General features: G+C 45.5%; 1 protein-coding gene across 2 annotated transcripts; it reads left to right on the top strand.

The window, feature by feature from the left end:
- The first annotated feature begins 574 nt into the window (after nt 1-574).
- On the top strand, nt 575-22,626 carry zgc:165508 (FAM131 domain-containing protein). Of its 2 annotated transcripts, none has more exons than XM_036965266.1 (5): nt 575-1,072; nt 13,678-13,771; nt 14,174-14,356; nt 18,823-18,954; nt 19,880-22,626. In XM_036965266.1, the coding sequence occupies exons 2-5, from the start codon at nt 13,702-13,704 to the stop codon at nt 20,485-20,487; spliced, it is 993 nt and encodes a 330-aa protein (XP_036821161.1). In that variant the 5' UTR covers nt 575-1,072; nt 13,678-13,701; the 3' UTR covers nt 20,488-22,626. The 2 variants fall into 2 exon arrangements, with proteins under 2 accessions (XP_036821161.1, XP_036821160.1); XM_036965265.1 differs by lacking the exon at nt 575-1,072 and adding an exon at nt 1,462-1,638.
- The last annotated feature ends 259 nt before the right edge of the window (nt 22,627-22,885 follow it).

The raw sequence follows: 22,885 nt of genomic DNA, 5'->3' as shown, positions 1-22,885 counted from the left end.
TGATAGCCTAACCATGTCAATGTACGGTCTTTACCACATGCCAGCTGGCCGTAGACCGAGGTCTTTTCACACACTGAATAACGAAGGAAGGGGTAGGGGGGTTCTTGTCCGTAAGATGTCGGCACAAATAGGATAATAACCTAAATGTACTCCTGATTCCGGATTCTTTCATGAAAAGACTGCGTTTTGGGGAAAGTGTTGCATTTTGAAGGAAGGCAATTTTAAGCTTTCATCTTTAAAAGCTTGTAACGTTTTAATCACGCCTTGCATCCTTAACTAGACCTTACCCACAGGAGTTGAGTTAGATCAATGCGTTGAGTTTAATAAATTGCAATACGTTATCTCAGTGGGCTATCAGAGGCCCTCACTGAAATCGCATCTGCTGAGAAATGCAACTTTTAATTGAGAACATCAATCCCGAGTTAATTCTCTCTCCACTTCTAGCCCCCCACCCTTTATGAAGTAGGCTGGTCCTTACACCGTGACATCCTCCAATCAGATATCTTTCCACTTCAAGTAGAGCGAAAGGGGAGGTGGAAGCTCGGCCTGGTGTATAAAACCGTTTTCGCGTGGGATTTTTGTACCAATGCAACCTGCAACTCCTCTGCTAGCCAAGGCCGAGTGACGCTACTAGGCTAGAGCTACACGAAGAACGCGGGACGACCCCGTGCTGGTGTGTGGATTTCACTAGAGTGTGACAACAAGGGGGATCCCCCAGCAGCGGAGCGTGAAGCCAATGCTGCTGCCGCGGCCTCAGAGCCCAAGCAGACATGCGCTGTCCAGCCGCGGTGGTGCTGAAACGCCGGCATCGATCCTTCCCTCAGTGACGTAGGGAGAGAGGGGCACGGTTTGGCTACAGGCAGATAGAATACACTGGATATTAATATTGTAATGATAAAACCGCGCAAAGACTACACAGAAGCCATATAGAACATACAGATCTCACAAGCAACCAAGCATTAACAAAAAGCTAGTGAAAACTTGGAAGAACGGGTTGTGAGCAGCACGCCGTATCCTTGCGGAACCCAGAGAAGACTCCGGGGAGAGACAGGAGAGATTTCAGATCTATAAGGTACGCTCAGGTCTTTTGTTGCAGAATGAAAACAGGTGTAGGTTAAGCTACTCCTGTGAGAAGCGAAAATCGGCTTTATTGGTTCCAAAACGTCAGTTGGTAAGAGTTCTTTAATTTGGTTTTGATACTAAAAGCACGTCCCAGACCGCCTGATTTTTGCATACAACGAATGGTGTGAGTTGTAGAGTCCTGTGCACGGGATATTTAAGAGGTGCAATAAGTCGTTTGTTTATTGAACTGGACTGTAAACTTTGTTTTCATCTTTGAGTTTAGAGATTTCTAGATAGACCAGAAATCTGTGTATAATAGTCAATCAGTTGAGTATAGGGAAGCACTGGGACTTTCTTCTGGAGGAGCTGCAGGAGATGAGGAGGGAGTGAGTGTTGGCATCGAGATGCCGCGAGAGCTGATCTCGTATAGCTTTTTGGTGAGCGCGCTAGGCAGGAGAGAGTGAAGTGATTTTTCTGCTGTTGAAGGATGCGGAGCTAAAGGTTTTATGTTTGAATGACAAGACCCTTCCGGCCGGCACAATGGTTTTGACTGCGTTGACCCAGTTTAGCTGCAAGGTAAGACAGCATATTGCTCCTATCTACGCGTTCTGTCTTCATGTTATCTGGGCTATTCGAATAGCTATTCCCACAGACATGGCTTTATAGCCGTCATACATCATAAGACCGTGGAATTGACTATGCTGTAATTACTCATTTTTAAGAAATAGGGGGCTAGCCTCGTCCGGAAATGCAGAATTGAAATATATCACTGTGTTGGGGCATGAGCTACATAGCCCACAGACTGATTTGCTGTTCCCGAGAGACAAGATAGAAAAGGAGAGCCGCACTCTAGGAGCTCAGATGCAATAATTGAATAACCTAATAACGTTTCGACAGACAAGCTGTCTTCATCAGGGTATAATGAGAGACAAGCTTCCTTGGTTACACCGCAGTTGTCTTGTTCTCCCGCTGGTTGTTTACAAGATCCCCCTGTCTGTCTCAGTGTCTGTCCGCCTAGTCAACGTGCCTTTCCATTTCCTCTTCATTGGTGTTTCCCACCGATATCTCACTCGCTCGGTCCTGGAAACGTGATTAATTTGATGGGGCCTTGCACTAGCGATAAATCACACGCACCCCACATCCATCCATCAGTGCACGCATCCATGTAACGCGCGCACACACACACGCACACAAACGCACAGTCGCTTATCACCCACAGCAAGCGAAATACAATATTGTTAGCAATATAAACAAGCCAGGGATTATTTATTTGATATGCCTATAAATCTGGAAGCCAGGCCCTCTAATTGCCTATCAAGTCATCGCCCCTTCAGACACTTGATGATGCTTATGGCTTGTAGGGTACTGTGCTATCATCGTCAGACCGCCTATCAGCACTTATCAGGACTGTAACATGTCAATGTAATCATATTGCTGTCCATAATACTGAATTAGATGGGCTGCTTCAAGCTTTCTGTCTTTGTAACGTTCTGTGCCGTGCATGGCTGTCAGTGTCACCCCAGTAATAGTCTACACAGACCTGTCGTTGCTGTAGGCTGCACGACAAGACCCACCTGTTTGCCCATTATAACTATATCACAATGCAGCTGGCCTTGACATAATTATGTTGATTTCCTCTTAAGTCTTTCAGTGAGCAAGGAAGACAGGAGTCGCACCGCCATGGTCTAGCTCTTGTTTCCACGACAACGACAGAGAGCGAGGCACTTTGATGCACAGCGAGAATGCACTAATATCTCCGTCTAGATGGCGAAAAAAAGCATACATGAAATATAAAAGATGTAGCCTAGAGCAAATAAAAAATGTATGCACAGATGACGGATGTCCGCGAGCCTCTAATTTCCTGGTGATCCGCTCTCTCTCGATACGCGTGGCAGCAGAGAAACTGTTGCACAATCTGACGACGTAAACCATTCAATTTGCCGAAGACAATCGACAAAAATCATAGGCTAGGCCTATAAGATTACAACACTCCAAATCATACCCCCCCCCCCCCCCCCCCCCCCATTCGTAATTTGTTTTCTCTAGGCTGCATAGGCTTTTGAATCTGTTTTTATTTTATTTTGTCCTATATATTTTTTACAGATTGGTCTTCATTGCACTGCTCTGTGGACCAGGGATTTAAGCCTTTATTGAATACTCGAGATTGCTATGAGACATGATCGCATATGGATGCGGTTTTGACTTTGACTGATTGATTCATCTGTTGTTTTATGTCTTATATAATCAGGCTACATTAGGGCCTGCATGTTGTTTGTGTTGTGGGGAGACTACTGTGATTTTTTTTTAAAAAGGTCATAACCTGATCCATTTGTCAATTTAAAGGCAAGTGAAAATCCTTGTTTACTTGGCAGGTATTAGACATGTACATATTGGCATTTAGATCGACAGTGGTCCCGGTTGGTAGGCTATTTGTGTTTATTGGTTTGCTAATTCTCACCAACAAGACCTCAGCATCAAGTCATTCCGTCGTCATAGAAACAGGAAGTGAGGTGTGTGGGTCTCTCTGTGTGATCCATGGGGGTAACAGAGGGCGCAGTGCATGGCTCGTCTACCCCACATCAATCTGTGTGTGTGAGGGTAGGAAATCAACACACATCAAAAGGGAGCCAGCGGCCACCGGCTCAAATGACAAACCAACGCCTTCCAAGCCCCTTCCATGAATCTAATTTACAAAACAGCGCGTACATCCATAACCCCTCTATACAATACATGAATTAGCGAGCGAGCCATGGATTCCAAGATACAAAACACCCAGAGGCATTTGATCTCAATACATCCAATTAAATGGCAGATATTGAATCCTCCTGGCGCGAGCAACTTCAGCTCGTGAGTGATGAGGTCAGTTATACTGGCCTCAATAGCAGAGATGGGTGCCGGCGACTAATCGAGCAAAGAGTTGTTATTTTCACATGCTGTAACTAGACACGGTTTTCTTGAGAGGAGAGCAAAAGAGAACTTACGTTTTGACAATATAGACCCACTCTGATTACCAGACAGGTTTTTGTAATATACTACTAAATGGCACTTGCATAGTTGATTATCTAGTCACATTGCACTCTCCACAAGCTATCAATTGAAAACAGCGATCACACAGTGCACTGCAGAGTAGAAGCTGTCCTCGTACTGAAACACCTCTAGGGTATTTCCGTGCTTCTGCTTTGTAACCTTGGTCCCTCCTTCAGAGATAAGTTTGACAAATAGAATGAACTACAATATTTATCGTTTTTGTATTGGAACAACTGATGGAAACTATTACCTAAGATGGACTACCACTGTGCAAAGTAATGACGCAAGCGTTTATGAACAACACAATCTCACACTCAATTCGTGCAAATATGTACAAAAAGTATTTAATCAGATTTCGTGCATTTTTTGAATTTTTTGTGTGAATAGACACATTTTTGTGCGACTTCATTCATAGGAAAATACTTTTTTTTTTGTGAAGCCTACATTACACATTTTCTTTCAAAATGCATTGTATACAAGGCTATGTCAAATTTCATGAGGGTTGTCAAATTGGAGAAAAAATACGATTTTTTTGTATTTTTTTTTGTGTGTGGTATCGATTAAGTTATATGATTGGGGAATGGGGATACATTTTTAAGATGGGAAATTAGAATACACACACACACACACAAACACTTACAGACATATACACACACTCACTTTGTTTGTACTCATGTTATAGCCAACGTTTGACTTTTGTATGAATTACTTTTAATAAAATATTTGTTTCTAGGTGTCATGAATTTATAATCTGTAACTGGTTAAATGTTTGTAGTTTTCATGTTTCAGTAATGATTAACATGGTTAAATAGTTGTAAATCTCTGCTTGGTTCAGCTTTTGGTATATTTGGTATTTTTATACATATTCTGTATTTCCACTGAAGAAAGCAATAATTAATCAACACACTACTGTAAATAAATGGACACTACCTGTTATAAAATGGAAATTGCTATCTGTAAATGAATGGTGAGAAATACTCAGTCTAAAGCCATTAGACTATGGGTTTCACTGCCCTATAATAATGATGCAAGTTATATCACGTTAATAGGGTTTATTTACAACCTATGGGGTATAACATGTTGGGCAAAGTGGTATAGGAGAGTCTGACATATAACCCCTAACTTGAGTTCAGTGATCGCCAATGAGAATCCAGAGGGGCCTAGCTTCGTCCTTCATGACTGGGAAAGGCCTGTATTCTAGGCCGTAGAAAATCCAACATCCATCTCATTAGATCAGAACAGGATGGAGCAACAGTGATTGATATTACTGTTTTGCATCCTACAAAAAAGGATAGTTGTGTTTGCTGCATAACACACTTACATTATTTGTCTACCTATATGATGTGGATCATTGTCAGGTTATTTGACATATAAGCTTCAGTAACAAAATAACCCCATGGTTGTAATAACACTGTAAACAGATCGTTTGTAAATGTGTATAATGTATTTGTTTTGGCTCCACACTGGTAAGTTAACCTATGTAAATTAGACAGTCACAGGGGATTTTCTTCTGAATAACTGGTCAGGGCATAGCACTTTCCATTTAGCTTCAGGCAACTTGGATGTAAGGCTTGATCACACCTGTAATGACTACTTCTATCCGTCATGCCCATTGTTGCTTTTCCATTGTTCACTAGATATATCTATGTAATTAAACCCAACACAATGTTAAAAAACAGAGTGCTTTCCACTACTAGATCACATAACTTGACGTGAGCTGGACGTGATCCCAACACTGCCACCAGTGTAGCGGAAGAAAGTGAAAGCTGCAACAGGGACTCTAACCAGGGCTCATACGTGGCAAAGTGAGCTCTCACGGCCGTTGACATGAAAGCCCAGTAGACCTCTGGGCAGAGGCAGTAGTCCTACAATGCTGGCATATGCCCTGTTACAATAGCCTACGTATATAACATGATTGACACGACCGTAATAATCATCATGAAACAGCCTTGGAAGTGCCATAAGTGTAAGCCAACATAATTCATTATTTTACATTAACCTGTTTAACTGCATTGATATCGATTAATTGATCATAATCCAGGCCTGTTGTAGGTTCAAATACCATGCAGTTGCACCAGGGGAATTGAAACCAAACAGATTTTTTTCCGCAGGTCTTCTGTTTCCCCATATTTATTATTAATACATTTTCCATCATGAAAATGTATCACTATTCCCAAATCAAATACCTTCATCGATACCACAAAAAAAGAAATACAGATTTTTGTTGGTCCAATCTGGTAACCCTCGTAAAATCCGACATAGTATCAGTAACCCAAAGTATTAAGCGGGAACAGGCAAAGAAAACAACATTGGCATTAATACAAATAAGGCTACTATTATACCATAAGTATTTTGGTGTATTTTGACAACCTGGGTTGATTAACAATATTGGGCAGTTTACACGTTTGTTTTTTATATAAATAAATGTGAGACACAAAAAAAGCAGTGTAGAACACCATTGCCCAAAATGCATTGCTCCAATAACTTTAAAAGATTGTTCCCAAAGTTTGCCCTCCCAAAAATGTTTTTTTTTTCCCCTATGAATGAAGTCGCACAAGAAATGTGTGTATTTTCACACAAATTAAGCCACACAAAAACGCACAAAATCTGCTGAAATACTTTTTGTACATATTTGCATGAATGAGTGTGAGATTGTGTACTATGAAACAACAAGGCCAATTCGGTCTATTTCTCTGGGGTGTTGTTCAATTAGGTTTTGTGCCAATTCCAGCCTGAGGAAGGTGGCTGAAGGGATGGTGCCATATGAGCTCGCTAGAGCACGACGTGCCCATAGTCTTTTTCCATTTGTGCCTATTGGTTAGTGCCTTGGCACTCATAATGGAGGGCGGTTGAAGTGCATGCAGCCAGGTGGAAAACCAAATGTGTATTTTCATAAAGAGATGGCATATTATATTCTCTGCTTTATTTGATTAGCAGGGATGATAACTGGCCCCCTCTACTCTGTCCTCCTTATAGTTTAGTCTGTGTTGAAAAATACAAACGACATAAGAGCCTTGGCTGCATGACATGGCATGACTGCAAAGTTGATGTGCACGACGAGAACCCCCCTCGGATAGCCCCCCGTGGTATCTCAATTCAAGGGCACCCTGTTTGCGTTACTATTCTAAATAGGTACTAACTGGGGTTAATAATCGGCCTTATCTAAGGGACACTACATTGAAATACCACGTATGGCCCGCTGAGTATTCTAAACGCTCCCTCTGGGTTAGCCCCTGCAGTGGCTCCTGAGTCGCTCTCGAGGCATGCTTGGCATGTTGATTTGCAGTTCACCTATAAATTCTCTCCCTTTGACAGTGGCAGTCGACGATCCTATGTTGCGCGTGGACTGGAGCGAAGACCTGGCGCTCTTCGGAAACACCCAGATCTGCTTACCTCACAGACTCATTCTCCACGCGCCCCTAGGTACACTGGACCACTGCGAGGTGCTGATTGTCACAGTTTGACACTTTTTTTGGCTCGGTCCACACATAGTGACGTGACACCTCCGAGTCCCCTGGACCTGCCGCCCAGCTACAGCTATCATACACTGTGCATTCAAGCGCGACCCTCTGTCACAGGAGATGTTTTCACTGGAGGAATGCTTATTGATTAGGCCTATACTGTTTACTCAATAACGCGCTACATGAGGCGGAACATCATTGTTCATCGCTGTTATACTGGGTTCGTTTGCATCAGGGGCGCAACTTTCACTAGAGATGGGGACATGTCCCCCACATTCTGAAATGTGAAAAGTTTTATCATTGGAATGTGATTCAAAACGAGGCAACGGTGTGCTTTAGGACCACGTGGACGCCTCCGAGCGGTGTGCTTTAGGACCACGTGGACGCCTCCGAGCGGTGTGCTTTAGGACCACGTGGACGCCTCCGAGCGGTGTGCTTTAGGACCACGTGGACGCCTCCGAGCGGTGTGCTTTAGGACCACGTGGACGCCTCCGAGCGGTGTGCTTTAGGACCATGTGGACGCCTCCGAGCGGTGTGCTTTAGGACCACGTGGACGCCTCCGAGCGGTGTGCTTTAGGACCACGTGGACGCCTCCAAGCGGTGTGCTGTAGGACCACGTGGACGCCTCCGAGCGGTGTGCTTTAGGACCACGTGGACGCCTCAGAGCGGTGTGCTTTAGGACCACGTGGACGCCTCCGAGCGGTGTGCTTTAGGACCACGTGGACGCCTCCGAGCGGTCTGGTAGGCTGGTTGGAGTGTTTATCTGACTGGATAATTTAAAAAATAATAATAATAATTAGGTCCCCCCACTTCTAAAACCAAAGTTGCGACCCTGGTTTACATCATATTCCATCAGCCTAAAGCAGCAGTTCTGAACGGAACATTTGTATCACCAATATGTTTATATGTTTTAACCGCAGTAGCCTATCTGGAATATGTCTATAACATAAACTCCCGTGTTACTCCTTTATGTGTAGTTTATATTCTTTCTAATGCAATGGGATCGCCCATAATAGACCGCAGGGGCACCCAGATAATCAAAACGGACAGTAGCCTAGCTCTGAATTGAATTCTCTTCGAAGTCAATAGAAATTCGCGATGTGAAGCAAAACATTATTTTCTCAGCCTTTTTTGGTTTAATAATTACCAAATTAACTAAGCCGTTCAAGTCGTTAACGAGTGATTCCGCTTTGGGTCCTCCATTTTGGTTTTCAGTAAATGTTCACCAGTTAGTTTTCTAATTATTATATGAAGTAATTCAATGTAATTAGCAATTCATTTCTAATGCAGCTTTCAACTGGGAATCTCAATGGCACTGAGTGTAATGCCTTTTTTCCTTGGCCTAAATGCAATTAAACAGATCTTACTAAGGAGAGTTGGACGGTAGGGTCGGCAGCGGTTCGGCCGCCAATGCTGCAGTCTCAATTACTGTGTAGGCTTCAGCACTTCTGACTGGCTTTGTACAAATGGATGGTTGGCCGCAGTGCAACGTTGACATTGGGTTGGTTTGATTGAGCATGAGCAGGTGCTGCCCCCGATCCATTTGTTCTTTTCGGAGTAGCTCTCTGTAACGATGTATTTGTATTTATTAAGGATCCCCATTAGCAGCTACTGTTCCTGGGGGTCCAGCAACATTAAGGCAATTATATACCATTTAAAATATTATCACAATAATTTTAACAGCACCTTACGTGTGTTCCCTCAGGCCACTACTCTACTATCACATATCTACAATATAAAATCCATTTATGAATATTATATTATTTACTGACCGCCACAATTGATTAGGCAATACCTAAACAATTTCAGGTATAGGCCTATCTAGAGGTGGAAACAATTATGCAATGAACCTGCTCACAGATTCTATATGCCTATCTCATTTAGTCCATGCTATCTCTCTCTATTGACAGTCTTATGCAGGCTATAGAGAAGTAAATAGAATTTAGCAGGTTGCTGGAATAATTCACTCAAAGCTAATGATGAATCTGTCTCATCTCATTGTATCGATCAGCGCGCACCATCTGGATGTCGCAATGAGCCAGCGCGTGGCTGCAGTAACGAGGAGATTATTAGCACCGCCAAAATATTCCTCTCTCTCCTCTCTTCTCTCTACACCGCTCTATTGAATATCTCGGCGATGAAATAGAACGGTCAGGGCCATTATGATTGTTTGCCGCTTGGTGACCCTACAGGCACTGTCGCAGAGCCGTGCCAGCGTGCCCATTGCCATACAGAAGCTCCGCTGGTGCACGCGTGCCGGCTCGTCCTCTCTCCACGTTCAACAAGCAATATAGATGTCGAATCTGTTTGTAGACAGTGTCGCCTATGAAACCTATATAACGCATTTAAGGCGTTAGTCTTCCAGAGGAACATATGAATGTATAGATAAATTGAGACTAGGAGTAAAAACCATCCGTGGCCATCCGTGTGCATGTGACGTCATCTATGAATCACAGATCCACGTATCCTGCGAGAAATTGCTCCTTGGTGATCGGTTCCTATAGCAATGCTCCTTTAGTGGAAAGTTCAGCAACCGTTTTCGAAGTACACAGGCATAGGGTCGCGAGGAGGCGAGCTCAGCACATACACGCAGTACACACACACACAGCGTAGTATGTTAGAGAAGAGGGACTCGATTTGCATCCTATTTCTATGGAAAAGCTGCTTATCTGCGAGAAAACAAGGGGCGTTGTCACGGATGAAGGAACACTGTTATTATTAGACTACATGTCACTGATTCCAATAGCTTTGTAGCTATGGAAGCCTATTCTTGCGTGTATGTGTGCATGTAGCCAGTGCGCGCGCGTACGTTTGTTTTTGTGATATCAGCGTATTCAGTTCAAAGGAACTGTAGTAGAGCTGTCAAGTGTTAAAGCCTGTGTGGGCATTGCTGTCTCCCTGTCGCTATATGCGCTATATGCACGTCATTCATTCTGGCACCTGTTTGGCAACCCATTGGGCTAGTTTATTTTGGCAGATTGAACTTGAATATAATGTTTTCTCAATTTAATTATTCGTAAAATACGGGCAGTTGTTGTAAATAAATTCCAGTTCAACAACGAGATCTCGTATGAAACCCTTGGCATTGCGTCTGTGTAACAAGTATAACTTTAGAACGTCCCCTCGCCGGGCGCGAACCAGGGACCCTCTGCACACATCAACAGTCACCCTCGAAGCATCGTTACCCATCGCTCCACGAAAGCCGCGGCCCTTGCAGAGCAAGGGGAACCACTACTTCAAGGTCTCAGAGCAAGTGACTTCACCGATTGAAACGCTATTTAGCGCGCACCACCGCTAACTAGCTAGCCGTTTCACATCCATTACATCTGCAGTTTTGGAGAAGATCGGGAGTTCAATACACCGAGCAGATACGCGGAATGCCAATTACTCAATTAATATATAGCCTACTGCCGGTGCTGCTGATGTTTTGTTTTAATTTTCTGAGTTGAGAATGCTTCATAGTCCTGTCGTCACTATAGAGAGTTTATGGTAAAGGAATGGTTGAACAGAAACGACAGTGGATGTTCACAAGCGAGTCTCGGATTTTAAACCGAGTAATGGCAACCTCGGCACCTTGCTTTCTGTTCACTAGACTGTGCCAGATTAGCCCATGGCTTGTCAGTAAAACACCGGGCATGTCCTCGTTATTTTACAAAATGGATATGTGTGTGTTTCCATGCATGTGAAGCACAAGAGTGCTATGATCTTCACCCGTCTGTGTGGGGATGAATGCTGCGGATGCCTTTGCCATTCCGAGCTCTCAGTAGGGGAGAGTGGGTGAAGAGGTAGGAGGGGTGACGGTGGTGTAAAGTGCAGTGGCGCCTGGGGTCATGTGAAACTCGAAGGCATGACATATCTCCCAGATTTTCTTCAGTGATGCGGGAGCTCGGGTCTCTCTGCGGCGCTAGAGGATTTTCACGTCTCTCGGTAGTGGTTGACATAATCGCCAGCGCGGGAACATCTGAGCTCGCAGAGCCCCTGTCCCCGGGCTGTTTCAAAACGTTTCAGTATTGAGAGCGCAAACGTAGATTGACGTGGGATCAGCTAACTGTCTACATTATAGACACGTGGACGAAACTAGGCTATAAAAAGCAATGCTGAATAAAAGCGCGTGTCAACACCAGATACAATGTTTGTGGTGTAACTTTACAGGATAGGCAGACCATACTAAGGGAGTAGAGCAGAGAGTATTGACAGACCAGACCAGGGGAGTAGAGTAGAGAGGATTGACAGACCAGACCAGGGGAGTAGAGTAGAGAGGATTGACAGACCAGACCAGGGGAGTAGAGTAGAGAGGATTGACAGATCAGACCAATGGAGTAGAGTAGAGAGGATTGACAGATCAGACCAATGGAGTAGAGTAGAGAGGATTGACAGATCAGACCAATGGAGTAGAGTAGAGAGGATTGACAGACCAGACCAATGGAGTAGAGTAGAGAGGATTGACAGACCAGACCAATGGAGTAGAGTAGAGGATGGATAGACCAGACCATGGGAGTAGAGTAGAGGATGGATAGACCAGACCAGGGGAGTAGAGTAGAGGATGGATAGACCAGGGGAGTAGAGTAGAGAGGATGGATAGACCAGACCAATGGAGTAGAGTAGAGGATGGATAGACCAGACCAAGGGAGTAGAGTAGAGAGGATGGATAGACCAGACCAATGGAGTAGAGTAGAGGATGGATAGACCAGACCAGGGGAGTAGAGTAGAGGATGGATAGACCAGGGGAGTAGAGTAGAGGATGGATAGACCAGACCAAGGGAGGAGGGTAGAGGATGGATAGACCAGACCAATGGAGTAGAGTAGAGGATGGATAGACCAGACCAATGGAGTAGAGTAGAGGATGGATAGACCAGGGGAGTAGAGTAGAGGATGGATAGACCAGACCAAGGGAGGAGGGTAGAGAGGATTGACAGACCAGACCAATGGAGTAGAGTAGAGGATGGATAGACCAGGGGAGTAGAGTAGAGAGGATTGACAGACCAGGGGAGTAGAGTAGAGAGGATTGACAGACCAGACCAGGGGAGTAGAGTAGAGAGGATTGACAGACCAGACCAATGGAGTAGAGTAGAGGATGGATAGACCAGGGGAGTAGAGTAGAGGATGGATAGACCAGACCAAGGGAGGAGGGTAGAGAGGATTGACAGACCAGACCAGGGGAGTAGAGTAGAGAGGATTGACAGACCAGACCAGGGGAGTAGAGTAGAGAGGATTGACAGACCAGACCAATGGAGTAGAGTAGAGGATGGATAGACCAGGGGAGTAGAGTAGAGAGGATTGACAGACCAGACCAGGGGAGTAGAGTAGAGAGGATTGACAGACCAGACCAGGGGAGTAGAGTAGAGGATGGATAGACCAGGGGAGTAGAGGATGGATAGACCAGGGGAGTAGAGTAGAGGATGGATAGACCAGGGGAGTAGAGTAGAGGATGGATAGACCAGGGGAGTAGAGTAGAGGATGGATAGACCAGGGGAGTAGAGTAGAGAGGATTGACAGACCAGGGGAGTAGAGTAGAGAGGATTGACAGACCAGACCAGGGGAGTAGAGTAGAGAGGATTGACAGACCAGGGGAGTAGAGTAGAGAGGATGGACAGACTAGACCAAGGGAGGAGGGTAGAGAGGATTGACAGACCAGACCAGGGGAGTAGATTAGAGAGGATTGACAGACCAGGGAAGTAGAGTAGAGAGGATTGACAGACCAGACCAGGGGAGTAGAGTAGAGAGGATTGACAGACCAGGGGAGTAGAGTAGAGAGGATTGACAGACCAGACCAATGGAGTAGAGTAGAGGATGGATAGACCAGACCAAGGGAGGAGGGTAGAGAGGCTTGACAGACCAGGGGAGCAGAGTAGAGGATGGATAGACCAGACCAAGGGAGGAGGGTAGAGAGGAGGGGGGTTGTTCTGTAGTTTCATCATAATATTCTTTCAATGGCCCTTCATATCATTAATGCAGTGTGTGTGTGTGTGTGTGTGTAAAAACAATGAAAACAGGTGTTTTCTCTACCTTGAAGACATGAGTGCTCTTTTAGATCCGTTTGAAAGGATTTCTTGGTAGTCATAGCATCTACAGTACATCTGTATAATAGCCTCCACTGCTTTAATAATGGTTGTTTTTTCCTTCACAGGTAAATGTTGAAGACACCGTTGAAATGTTACCAAAATCGAGAAGAGCACTTACCATTCAAGAGATTGCGGCATTAGCCAGATCTTCATTACATGGTAAATACGAGCATTGCGCACAAACACAGAGTCTATTGTCTATTGATATACAGTAAGAATCAGCAGTAATGTTGGCCGTGACCTTCAAATACTCAGCTTTCCAGAATACACAGAAAAATTGACAGAATACTACAATCCTTTACCCATAAGGTAGTCAGTGGTGTCAGGGTCCACAGCGTCAAAGTCAGTCCTGTTCCACACGTAACGAGCCACCTGTCAGACCCACACACACACACACACACACACACACACACACACACACACACACACACACACACACACACACACACACACACACACACACACACACACACACACACACACACACACACACACACACACACACACACTCTTTACACTTTACATGTATGTGACACTTACCCTCTAATCTTTGACCTCTAGGCATTTCCCAGGCAATGAAGGACCATGTGACACGGCCCACAGGCATGGCCCAGGGCAGGGTGGCCCACCTGATAGAATGGAAGGGCTGGTGTAAGCCCACTGACACCCCCGCAGCTCTGGAGTCTGACTTCAACAACTACTCTGACCTCACTGAGGGAGAACAGGAGGCCCGCTTCGCTGCAGGTCAGTAGCCCTACCCAGTTTATCATTACGATCATTTAGTTTTACTTTAACAGGTAAGTTGACTGAGAATGTTTTTTGCAGCAATGACTTGAGGTATTAAAATGTTGTGCAATGTTCCTCTTTCTCTCAGTTTTTTTGTCCCCTTCTTTCTATGCCACTATTTTTTCCTCTGTTCCTGTCTGCCTCCCTCCCTGCAGTGCAGCCTCTCAAGGTTAATTTGCACAGTAAGGTTCTGCTCCTGGCTAGTGCCGGCGTGACTGAGCACTTTTCTCTGTGCCCCTCGTCTCCTCTCATTTTTATTTTATTTTTTCTCCTCTTGTCTCCTATCCTCTCCTTTCCACACCAAATATGCCCCTTTACACACATACAGGCATGCAAACACTTATATCCCCTTCTGATTCCACCATCACATCCAGCTGACCCCAGGGTTATTTCAATTGTCCTTCACTTCCTCTTACATCATCATCATGTGCCTGTCCACTCTGTCGGAACCCCAAAGTCCTGACATCTCTGGCTCCTTTTGAACTTTAGCTGGGCTTGGGTGACTTTACAGTGAATGTATTGTACTGTATATGGGAGAGTGTAAATGTGTGACTGTTTTGTAGAAGTGATTTGTTTTCAATTATGGGAGAGAGCACAAGTGTAAATGTGTCGGAAGGTTTTTGACTATGTATGCACTGTATATGGTATGTATTTGTGTGTGTGTGTTTGCTGGCTCTCATGATAGATTAAGTCCGCTGAATGGGAGTTACAGTGGTGGTTCTGTCCATGTGGGGTTGTCCTATTGATGTACCAGCACGTGCCAACACACTCACTCACTCACTCACTCTCTCTCTCTCTCTCTCTCTCTCTCTCTCTCTCTCTCTCTCTCTCTCTCTCTCTCCCTCTCCCTCTCCCTCTTTCTCTCTCTCTCATACTCTCTTTTTATCTCTCTCACCCTTTAGACTATATGTGAGAGGGAAAATAGAACAGTGTACTTTTCAGTGTGTGTTTGTATCTGTGTGAGTGTGTCAAATGTTACTGTGTGTGTGTGACTGTGTGCAGGGCTACAGTTCCCTTGGTTTACTCTGAAGAGGCCATCAAAGTGTTCTGGGAGTGTGCTGTTCTTAACATGTCTGCATGGGAGAAGAGCCAATCTCTGCAGGACCAACACACACTCAAGCAGCATGGATGTAAACCGTGTGTGTATAAGATGGAGAAAGACAATGAGAAACAGAAAGAGACTAGTGGTATGTGTTGGAGGATGGGCCTCCTTGTGTGTGAAGGCTGAGTTTAGTGTTGAGCCACAGTAGAATCGATCTCTGTGTGAACCAACACATGAATACAGAACACATGACAGCAGAGAACAGCGGAGAGGCAAATAGAGAGAAATGAGATGAGAGTGATTGGGAAAGAAAGAGAGAGCGAAAGAGAGATAGAGAGATGAAATCGAAATGAGGTGAAAAAGAGGGAGATTGAAATGCAAAGGAAAATGAGATGAATGAGGAAAGGAGAGGAACACATGTGGCTGAGGGAGAGAGAGGAGAGGAATGAGAAAAGAAAGGGATTGGATGGAATACAAACGAGAGGAGAGGAATGAGGAAAGAGAGGGATTGGATGGAATACAAAAGAGAGGAGAGGAATGAGGAAAGGAATGCCATTGGAGCAGCGGAGAGAAAGAGGTAATTTGTGATTGGCTAGCTCGTCACAGTGATTGGAGGTGATTGGTCTCTCCGGAACGCTGGTTCTGTCACATGCCGAGTCACCTCAGCCACAGAGAAACCCACGATCACCATGTCCCCTGTGTGGGTTTTTATTTGTGCTATTTCATGTACATGTGTGTATTAATATGTGTGTGAATTGGAAATGTTTTTTGCATATCCCAACTCTCCCTGAGACACCCTCAGAGAGTGGTCATTATTAACAATTAGAGTTAAGTGCCTTGCTCAAGGAAACATCAGCAGATTTTTCACCTTGTCGGCACAACGATTCACACTAGCGACCATTCAGTTACTGGCCCAACGCTCTAATCACTAGGCTCCCTGCCACCCCCCGCTGGGCTACCTGCCACCCAGCTGGGCTACCTGCCACACCCCGCTGGGCTACTTGCCACACCCCGCTGGGCTACCTGCCACCCAGCTGGGCTGCCTGGCATCCAGCTTGGCTACCTGCCACACCCCACTGGGCTACCTGCCACACCCCGCTGGGCTACCTGCCACCCAGTTGGGCTGCCTGCCACCCAGCTTGGCTACCTGCCACACCCCGCTGGGCTACCTGCTACCCTTTTCTCCCCAATTTTGTGGTATCCAATCGGTATTTACAGTCTTGTCTCATCGCTGCAACTCCCGTACGGAAGCGAAGGTCGAGAGCCGTGCGTCCCCCGAAACACAACCCAACCAAGCCACACTGCTTCTTGACACTCCAAGCCACACCAATGTGTCGGAGGAAACACCGTGCACCTGGCGACTGTGTCAGCGTTCACTGCACCTGGCCCGCCACAGAAGTCGCTAGTGCGTGATGGGACAAGGACATCCCTGCTGGCCAAACCCTCCCTTAACCCGGACGACGCTGGGCCAGTGGTGCGCCGCCTCATGTGTCTCCTGGTCGCGGCCGGCTGCGGATTTGAACCCAGAATCTTTAGTGGCACAACTAGCACTGCGACACAGTGCTTTAGACTACTGCGCTACTTGGGAGGCCAATCTCACATTTCTGATTGTGTTACAGTGCATTCGGAAAGTATTCAGACCCCTTGACTTTTTCTACATTTTGTTTATTTATTCTAAAATGGATTTAAACAATTTTCCCTCATCCATCAACACACAATACCCCATAATGACATAGTTAAAACAGGTTTTACTTTTTTTGTGCAAATGTATTTAAAATACAAAACTCATATCACATTTACATAAGTATTCAGACCCTTTACTCAGCACTTTGTTGAAGCACCTTTGGCAGTGATTACAGCCTCATTCTGTTTAATATTGACGCTACACGCTTGGCACACCTGTATTTGAGGAGTTTCTCACATTCTTCTCTGCAGATCCTCTCAAGTTTTGTCAGGGTGGATGGGTAGCATTGCTGCACAGCTATCTTCAGGTCTCACCAAGGAGGTGTTCGATCGGGTTCAAGTCCGGGCTCTGGCTGGGCCATTCAAGGACAACCAAAGACTTGTCCCGAAGCCACTCCTGCGTTGTTTTGGCTGCGTGCTTAGGGTCGTTGTCCTGTTGGAAGGTGAACCTTCGCTCCAGTCTGTGGTCCTGAGTGCACTGGAGCAGGTTTTCATCATGATCTCTCTGTACTTTGCTCCGTTCATCTTTCCCTCGATATTGACTTGCCACCCAGTCCCTGCCACTGACAAACATCCCCACAGCATGACGCTGCCACCACCATGCTTCACTGTAGGGATGGTGTCAGGTTTCCTCCAGATGTGACACTTGGCAGTCAGGCCAAAGAGTTAAATCTTGGTTTCATCAGACCACAGAATATTGTTTCTCATGGCCAGAGTCCTTTGGGTGCCTTTTGGCAAACTCTAAGTGGGCTGTCATGTGCCTTTTACTGAGGAGTGGCTTCCGTCTGGCCACTCTACCACAAAGGCCTGATTGGTGGAGTGCTGAAGAGGCGGTTGATTTCTGGAATGTTTTCCCATCTCCATAGAGGAACTCTGGAGTTCTGTCAGAATGACCATTGGTTTCTTGGTCACTTCCCTGACCAAGGCCCTTCTCCCCCGATTGCTCAGTTCGGCTGGGTGGGCCAGCTCTAGGAAGAGTCTTGGTGGTTCCAAACTTCTTCCATTTAACTTCTTCCATTCAATGCAGAATTGTTTTGGTACCTTTCCCCAGATCTGTGCTTCTGATCTGTGTTTTTTTCTCTGACATGCACTGTCAACTGTGGGACCTTATATAGACAGGTGTATGCCTTTCTAAATAATGTCCAATCAATTGAATTAACCACAATTTACAAACATCTCAAGGATGATCAATGGAAACAGGATGCACCTGAGCTCAATTTCGAGGCTCATAGCATAGGGTCTGAATAAGATATCTGTTTTTATTTGTAATAAATTTGCAAAAATGTCTAAAAACCTGTTCTCTCCTTGTTATTATGTGGCATTGTGTGTAGATTAACGAGGAAAAAAATGTGTTCAAATCAATTTTAGAATAAGGCTGTAATGTAACAAAATGTGGAAAAAGTCAAAGGATCTGAATACTTTCCGAATGCCCTGTACCTGGGATTTGTGTGTGTGAATTATTTGCAGTGTTTGCATATATACCCAGGTGACATGTTTGTATGATCTACGACCACTCCGGTTTAGAACCTTGCTGTGATGTCAGTCTATCCCTGTACTCTGTCTTCTACCTGTCAATCAAAAAGTATATGCCTGCGTCATCATGGGCACCCAGGGACAGGGCTCGATGTCTGACCTGTGTGTGAATGTGTGTGTGTATTAAATGTTGGTGAATATGATGTCTAACAAATGTGTGTTTCAGGTGTGGCGGAGCAGTTTGCCATAGCGGAGGCTAAGCTGAGAGCCTGGTCGTCTGTGGATGGAGATGACTCTAATGACGACTCTTATGATGAGGACTTCATTCCCGCCAACGAGCCCACAACACAAAGCACGGGTACTGTACACACACACACACACACACACACACACACACACACACACACACACACACACACACACACACACACACACACACACACACACACACACACTCTAAATATCATAATCAGACCACCTCCAATACGATACCAACTTTTTAAACTTTTAAATTTGAGCCAATACTACCCTATTACAACTGGAGTATCACTGAAGAATACATGGTCCTCCCTTCTAATACCTTCATTTGTTCCTACCCCCTACTCCAGGTCTTGCACATCCTTTCTCCCCATCCCCCCACCTCCCTGTCTCCTCTAACTGTGTGGTGATGAATCTGTCTGAAACTCTGATTGTCCCAGTGCCCTACTTTCATTCTCTCACAAAAAAATGTTGTTCCCCGGTGCAATTTGATATCCCACATGCAAGTTTAATTTGATTCCTTTGCTGCAGACAGGGGGGTGGGGGGGGGGTGGTTGAGTTTGTTGGTTGTGTGAGTGGACTATACATTTAGTGTGTGTGTGTTTGTGAATGTTTGTGTGTACTATTGTGGGGATGCCAATGCTTTTATGCTGATTGCTTACTCCACTGCACCAAATATGACTGCTTTGTTTTGCTTGATTAAGTCATTTATTTTAATTTAGTATTAGGTATTTTATTCCGTAACACTATATGGGTGAGAAGTTGCCCCAAAGGCACAGATCTAGGATCAGCTTGCATCCTATAACCTCCACCCTTTCCAGATATAGCCTGATAAGTCAGTTTGACTACTTAACGTGTCTGCTGTCATTCCATAACAATACACTGCTCTCTCATCAGTAGGGCTCCTAGTTTTTCCTGACCACGTGACCTGACCTCATCAGGCATGGTAAGACAATAGGCAGGTTCATTCAGTACACTCACTGTCTCTCTTCTCCCCCTCTCTCCCCCTCTCTGAAACCCCTCAGAGGTGCCCCCCTACCTGAGGGACCTTCTTCACAGTCAGGTGTGTCAGCACCTGGGTCTACGGGGGCCGTGCTGCGAGGGAGCAGGTAGAGGAGACAGGCCCTCGCCCACTTCCACAGACACCATCTGCTCCAGCCTCTGCAGCCTGGACGAGCAACACCCCTTACTGCGAGATCTCACCCATCACTGCGGCAACAACTACGGTAACGCCGCCGAGCTGGCTGCCAAGATCCTCTCGGCCCTGCAAGGGGGAGAGGAGCTGCTGTTGGCCCGCCTCCAGAGGGTGGAGCAGGGGGTTAGAGGGGGAGGGGACTTCAACAGCCTGGGGGGTGGGAGGGGCCGGCCAGGGGGGGAGGAATCGCCCTGCTACTCTGTGACCTACTCCGAGACCTACCTGTCACCCGGGGAGGACGACGATACGCCCTGCAAAGACTACGAGGGCACCGTGTGCCAGGGAGAAGGAGATGGCGAGGTGTACCCACCTGACTATGCCACCCACAGGAAGGTCTCAGACGTAGCCTCCTCCGGGGTGGTGTCTCTGGACGAGGATGAAGAGGAGGAAAAGGAGGAGGAGGAGAGGGAGAGAGAGCAGGGAAACCAATGTCATTGATTTTTGTTTCATCCATTGTTTCTCTGTCCATCTCTTCGTCCCTCCCTTGGCCTCTGATATGTTAAGCCTGTCCATCTCTTCGTCCCTCCCTTGGCCTCTGATATGTTAAGCCTGTCCATCTCTCCGTCCCTCACATGGCCTCTGATATGTTAAGCCTGTCCATCTCTTCGTCCCTCCCTTGGCCTCTGATATGTTAAGCCTGTCCATCTCTTCGTCCCTCCCTTGGCCTCTGATATGTTAAGCCTGTCCATCTCTCCGTCCCTCACATGGCCTCTGATATGTTAAGCCCGTCCATCTCTTCGTCCCTCCCTTGGCCTCTGATATGTTAAGCCTGTCCATCTCTTCGTCCCTCCCTTGGCCTCTGATATGTTAAGCCTGTCCATCTCTTCGTCCCTCCCTTGGCCTCTGATATGTTAAGCCTGTCCATCTCTTCGTCCCTCCCTTGGCCTCTGATATGTTAAGCCTGTCCATCTCTTCGTCCCTCACATGGCCTCTGATATGTTAAGCCTGTCCATCTCTTCATCCCTCCCTTGGCCTCTGATATGTTAAGCCTGTCCATCTCTCTGTCCCTCACATGGCCTCTGACATGTTTAAACCTGTCTGCATGTTTTATTTTCATGACTTGAACTCTTACTGCTGTGTAACCCCTCTGTCCTGGCCTTATGGCATCATGTCGATCCCCTACCCGCCTGCCCCCTGACCATTTGATATGTATCAATATATTTTTGTCTTGAGGCGTCCAAACAATCTTTTCTATCAATGTGAAGCAGGACAGCTGGACTGGCTGTCACAGCCTTCAATAAGAAGCCCAACAATTGGTCTGTGGTTTCAGTAAGAAGCCCATGGATTGGCCAGTGGGGTTCAGTGCTCCACCCACACACAACAAGAAAGTGAGAGACAGCTAAAAACTAAAAAAGACAGAAAAAGACTGAATCTTAAAACTATGAAATATCTTTGCATGTGTTTGCAAGTGCTGAACTGAACTTGTGTGCTGACCTGGTCTTGAGCACGTTGGTTTGCAGTTTGGGCTGTTCTGTATAACCCCACCCTTCCCCCGCCACCACCCAGATACAATGTATCCCATTGGTGGACAGGTTCCACTGCATCCTGAAACCTGAAACCCCTCCTCTCTTTTGCAAGAGATGTAAGCCGTGTTCCTCTGCCCAGGCGTTGCTGACGCGTGCCAGATCTTCCTAAATCTGGATAGTTATTTTACGTATCAGCTAACCACATCATATGCTACACCAATCTGGTGTCTGACGGCACAGTCGATGATGTGGCACACAACCATTGGATGATGCATGCAACGTCTGAACAGGGGAGCACGACCCCTAGCATCCTTCTGGGCATGGCTTGCTGAGTATGCCAAACTACCGTATGTAACCTGTCACCTACAGTTATGAGCAAATGTTGGAATGTCTTAAAAGTGACAGGAAATGTGTATTTGATATGCTTTTATTGTACTAGTTTTCTATCATTCAACATGTTGTTGTTATTATAATTATTCTGAATATCATTATGACTAACCGTCATAAAGACATACTATAGCTACCGGATTCTGTTTTTGGTTCTATGGTTTCCTATATGGAAGGCCAATGGTCTAGGCCTTCAAAGACAAAAACACAAATAGAATGTTCCAGAAGTGACCATTTGGTGAAAGAGATGCTGTTTGGTGGAGAAATTGTTGTTCAAAGACAGAAAGCTAGTTTTCAGTGAGGTGTTGAGTTGCATTGGAAATTTTCTATATTTTTGTATGCATTGTTTTGCTTTAATCTTTGCCTATGCGGCGTGCCAGTGTATGTGTTTTTTGCACGAAGCTAACGTGGCTGTAGATTTCTCCTTTCTTTGTTATCACTGTGTGATATAGTATACTGGGAAAAAATACAAATGTGAACAAAAAATGTTTTATTTTACTTGGAAAGGGTACTGTGTATAGGGTACTCTGGATACTGGGATACAGTTTGTTATTGACATGATCCTCAATGGAAATGTTTTCTTGTCTTTGTAATTATATCGGACTTCTTTCTTTCCTGTCATAGCTGCTCCTAAAGCAAAATTACACGTTTATTTCCATTCTTTTTCAGACGATGTCAGGAAAAGGGCATTTTTTGTAAATAAATCTAAATCATTCCATTGCCATGGTGATCTGAGGAACCTTAAATTGGTTCGGTCAGAGTGACTGTCACTCATACAACTCAGGAAGTCCCATTGGTTCAGAGCGCCAGTATATCCCAGCCCTACACAACAAGCCACTGCTCACTCATCCTCTATCTCAGCGAACTACTGTGTGTGTGTGTGTGTGTGTGTGTGTGTGTGTGTGTGTGTGTGCGCGCGTGTAAGGAAATTAATTCTCGATTAAAGCACAGAATTAGTGCTCAGCTCACCTCTTCAGCTCTCA

Source organism: Oncorhynchus mykiss, chromosome 27 (assembly GCF_013265735.2).
Source record: "Oncorhynchus mykiss isolate Arlee chromosome 27, USDA_OmykA_1.1, whole genome shotgun sequence".
Taxonomy (NCBI): domain Eukaryota; kingdom Metazoa; phylum Chordata; class Actinopteri; order Salmoniformes; family Salmonidae; genus Oncorhynchus; species Oncorhynchus mykiss.
Note: the sequence above shows the minus strand (reverse complement) of the source record. Positions and strands in the feature narration are given on the sequence as shown.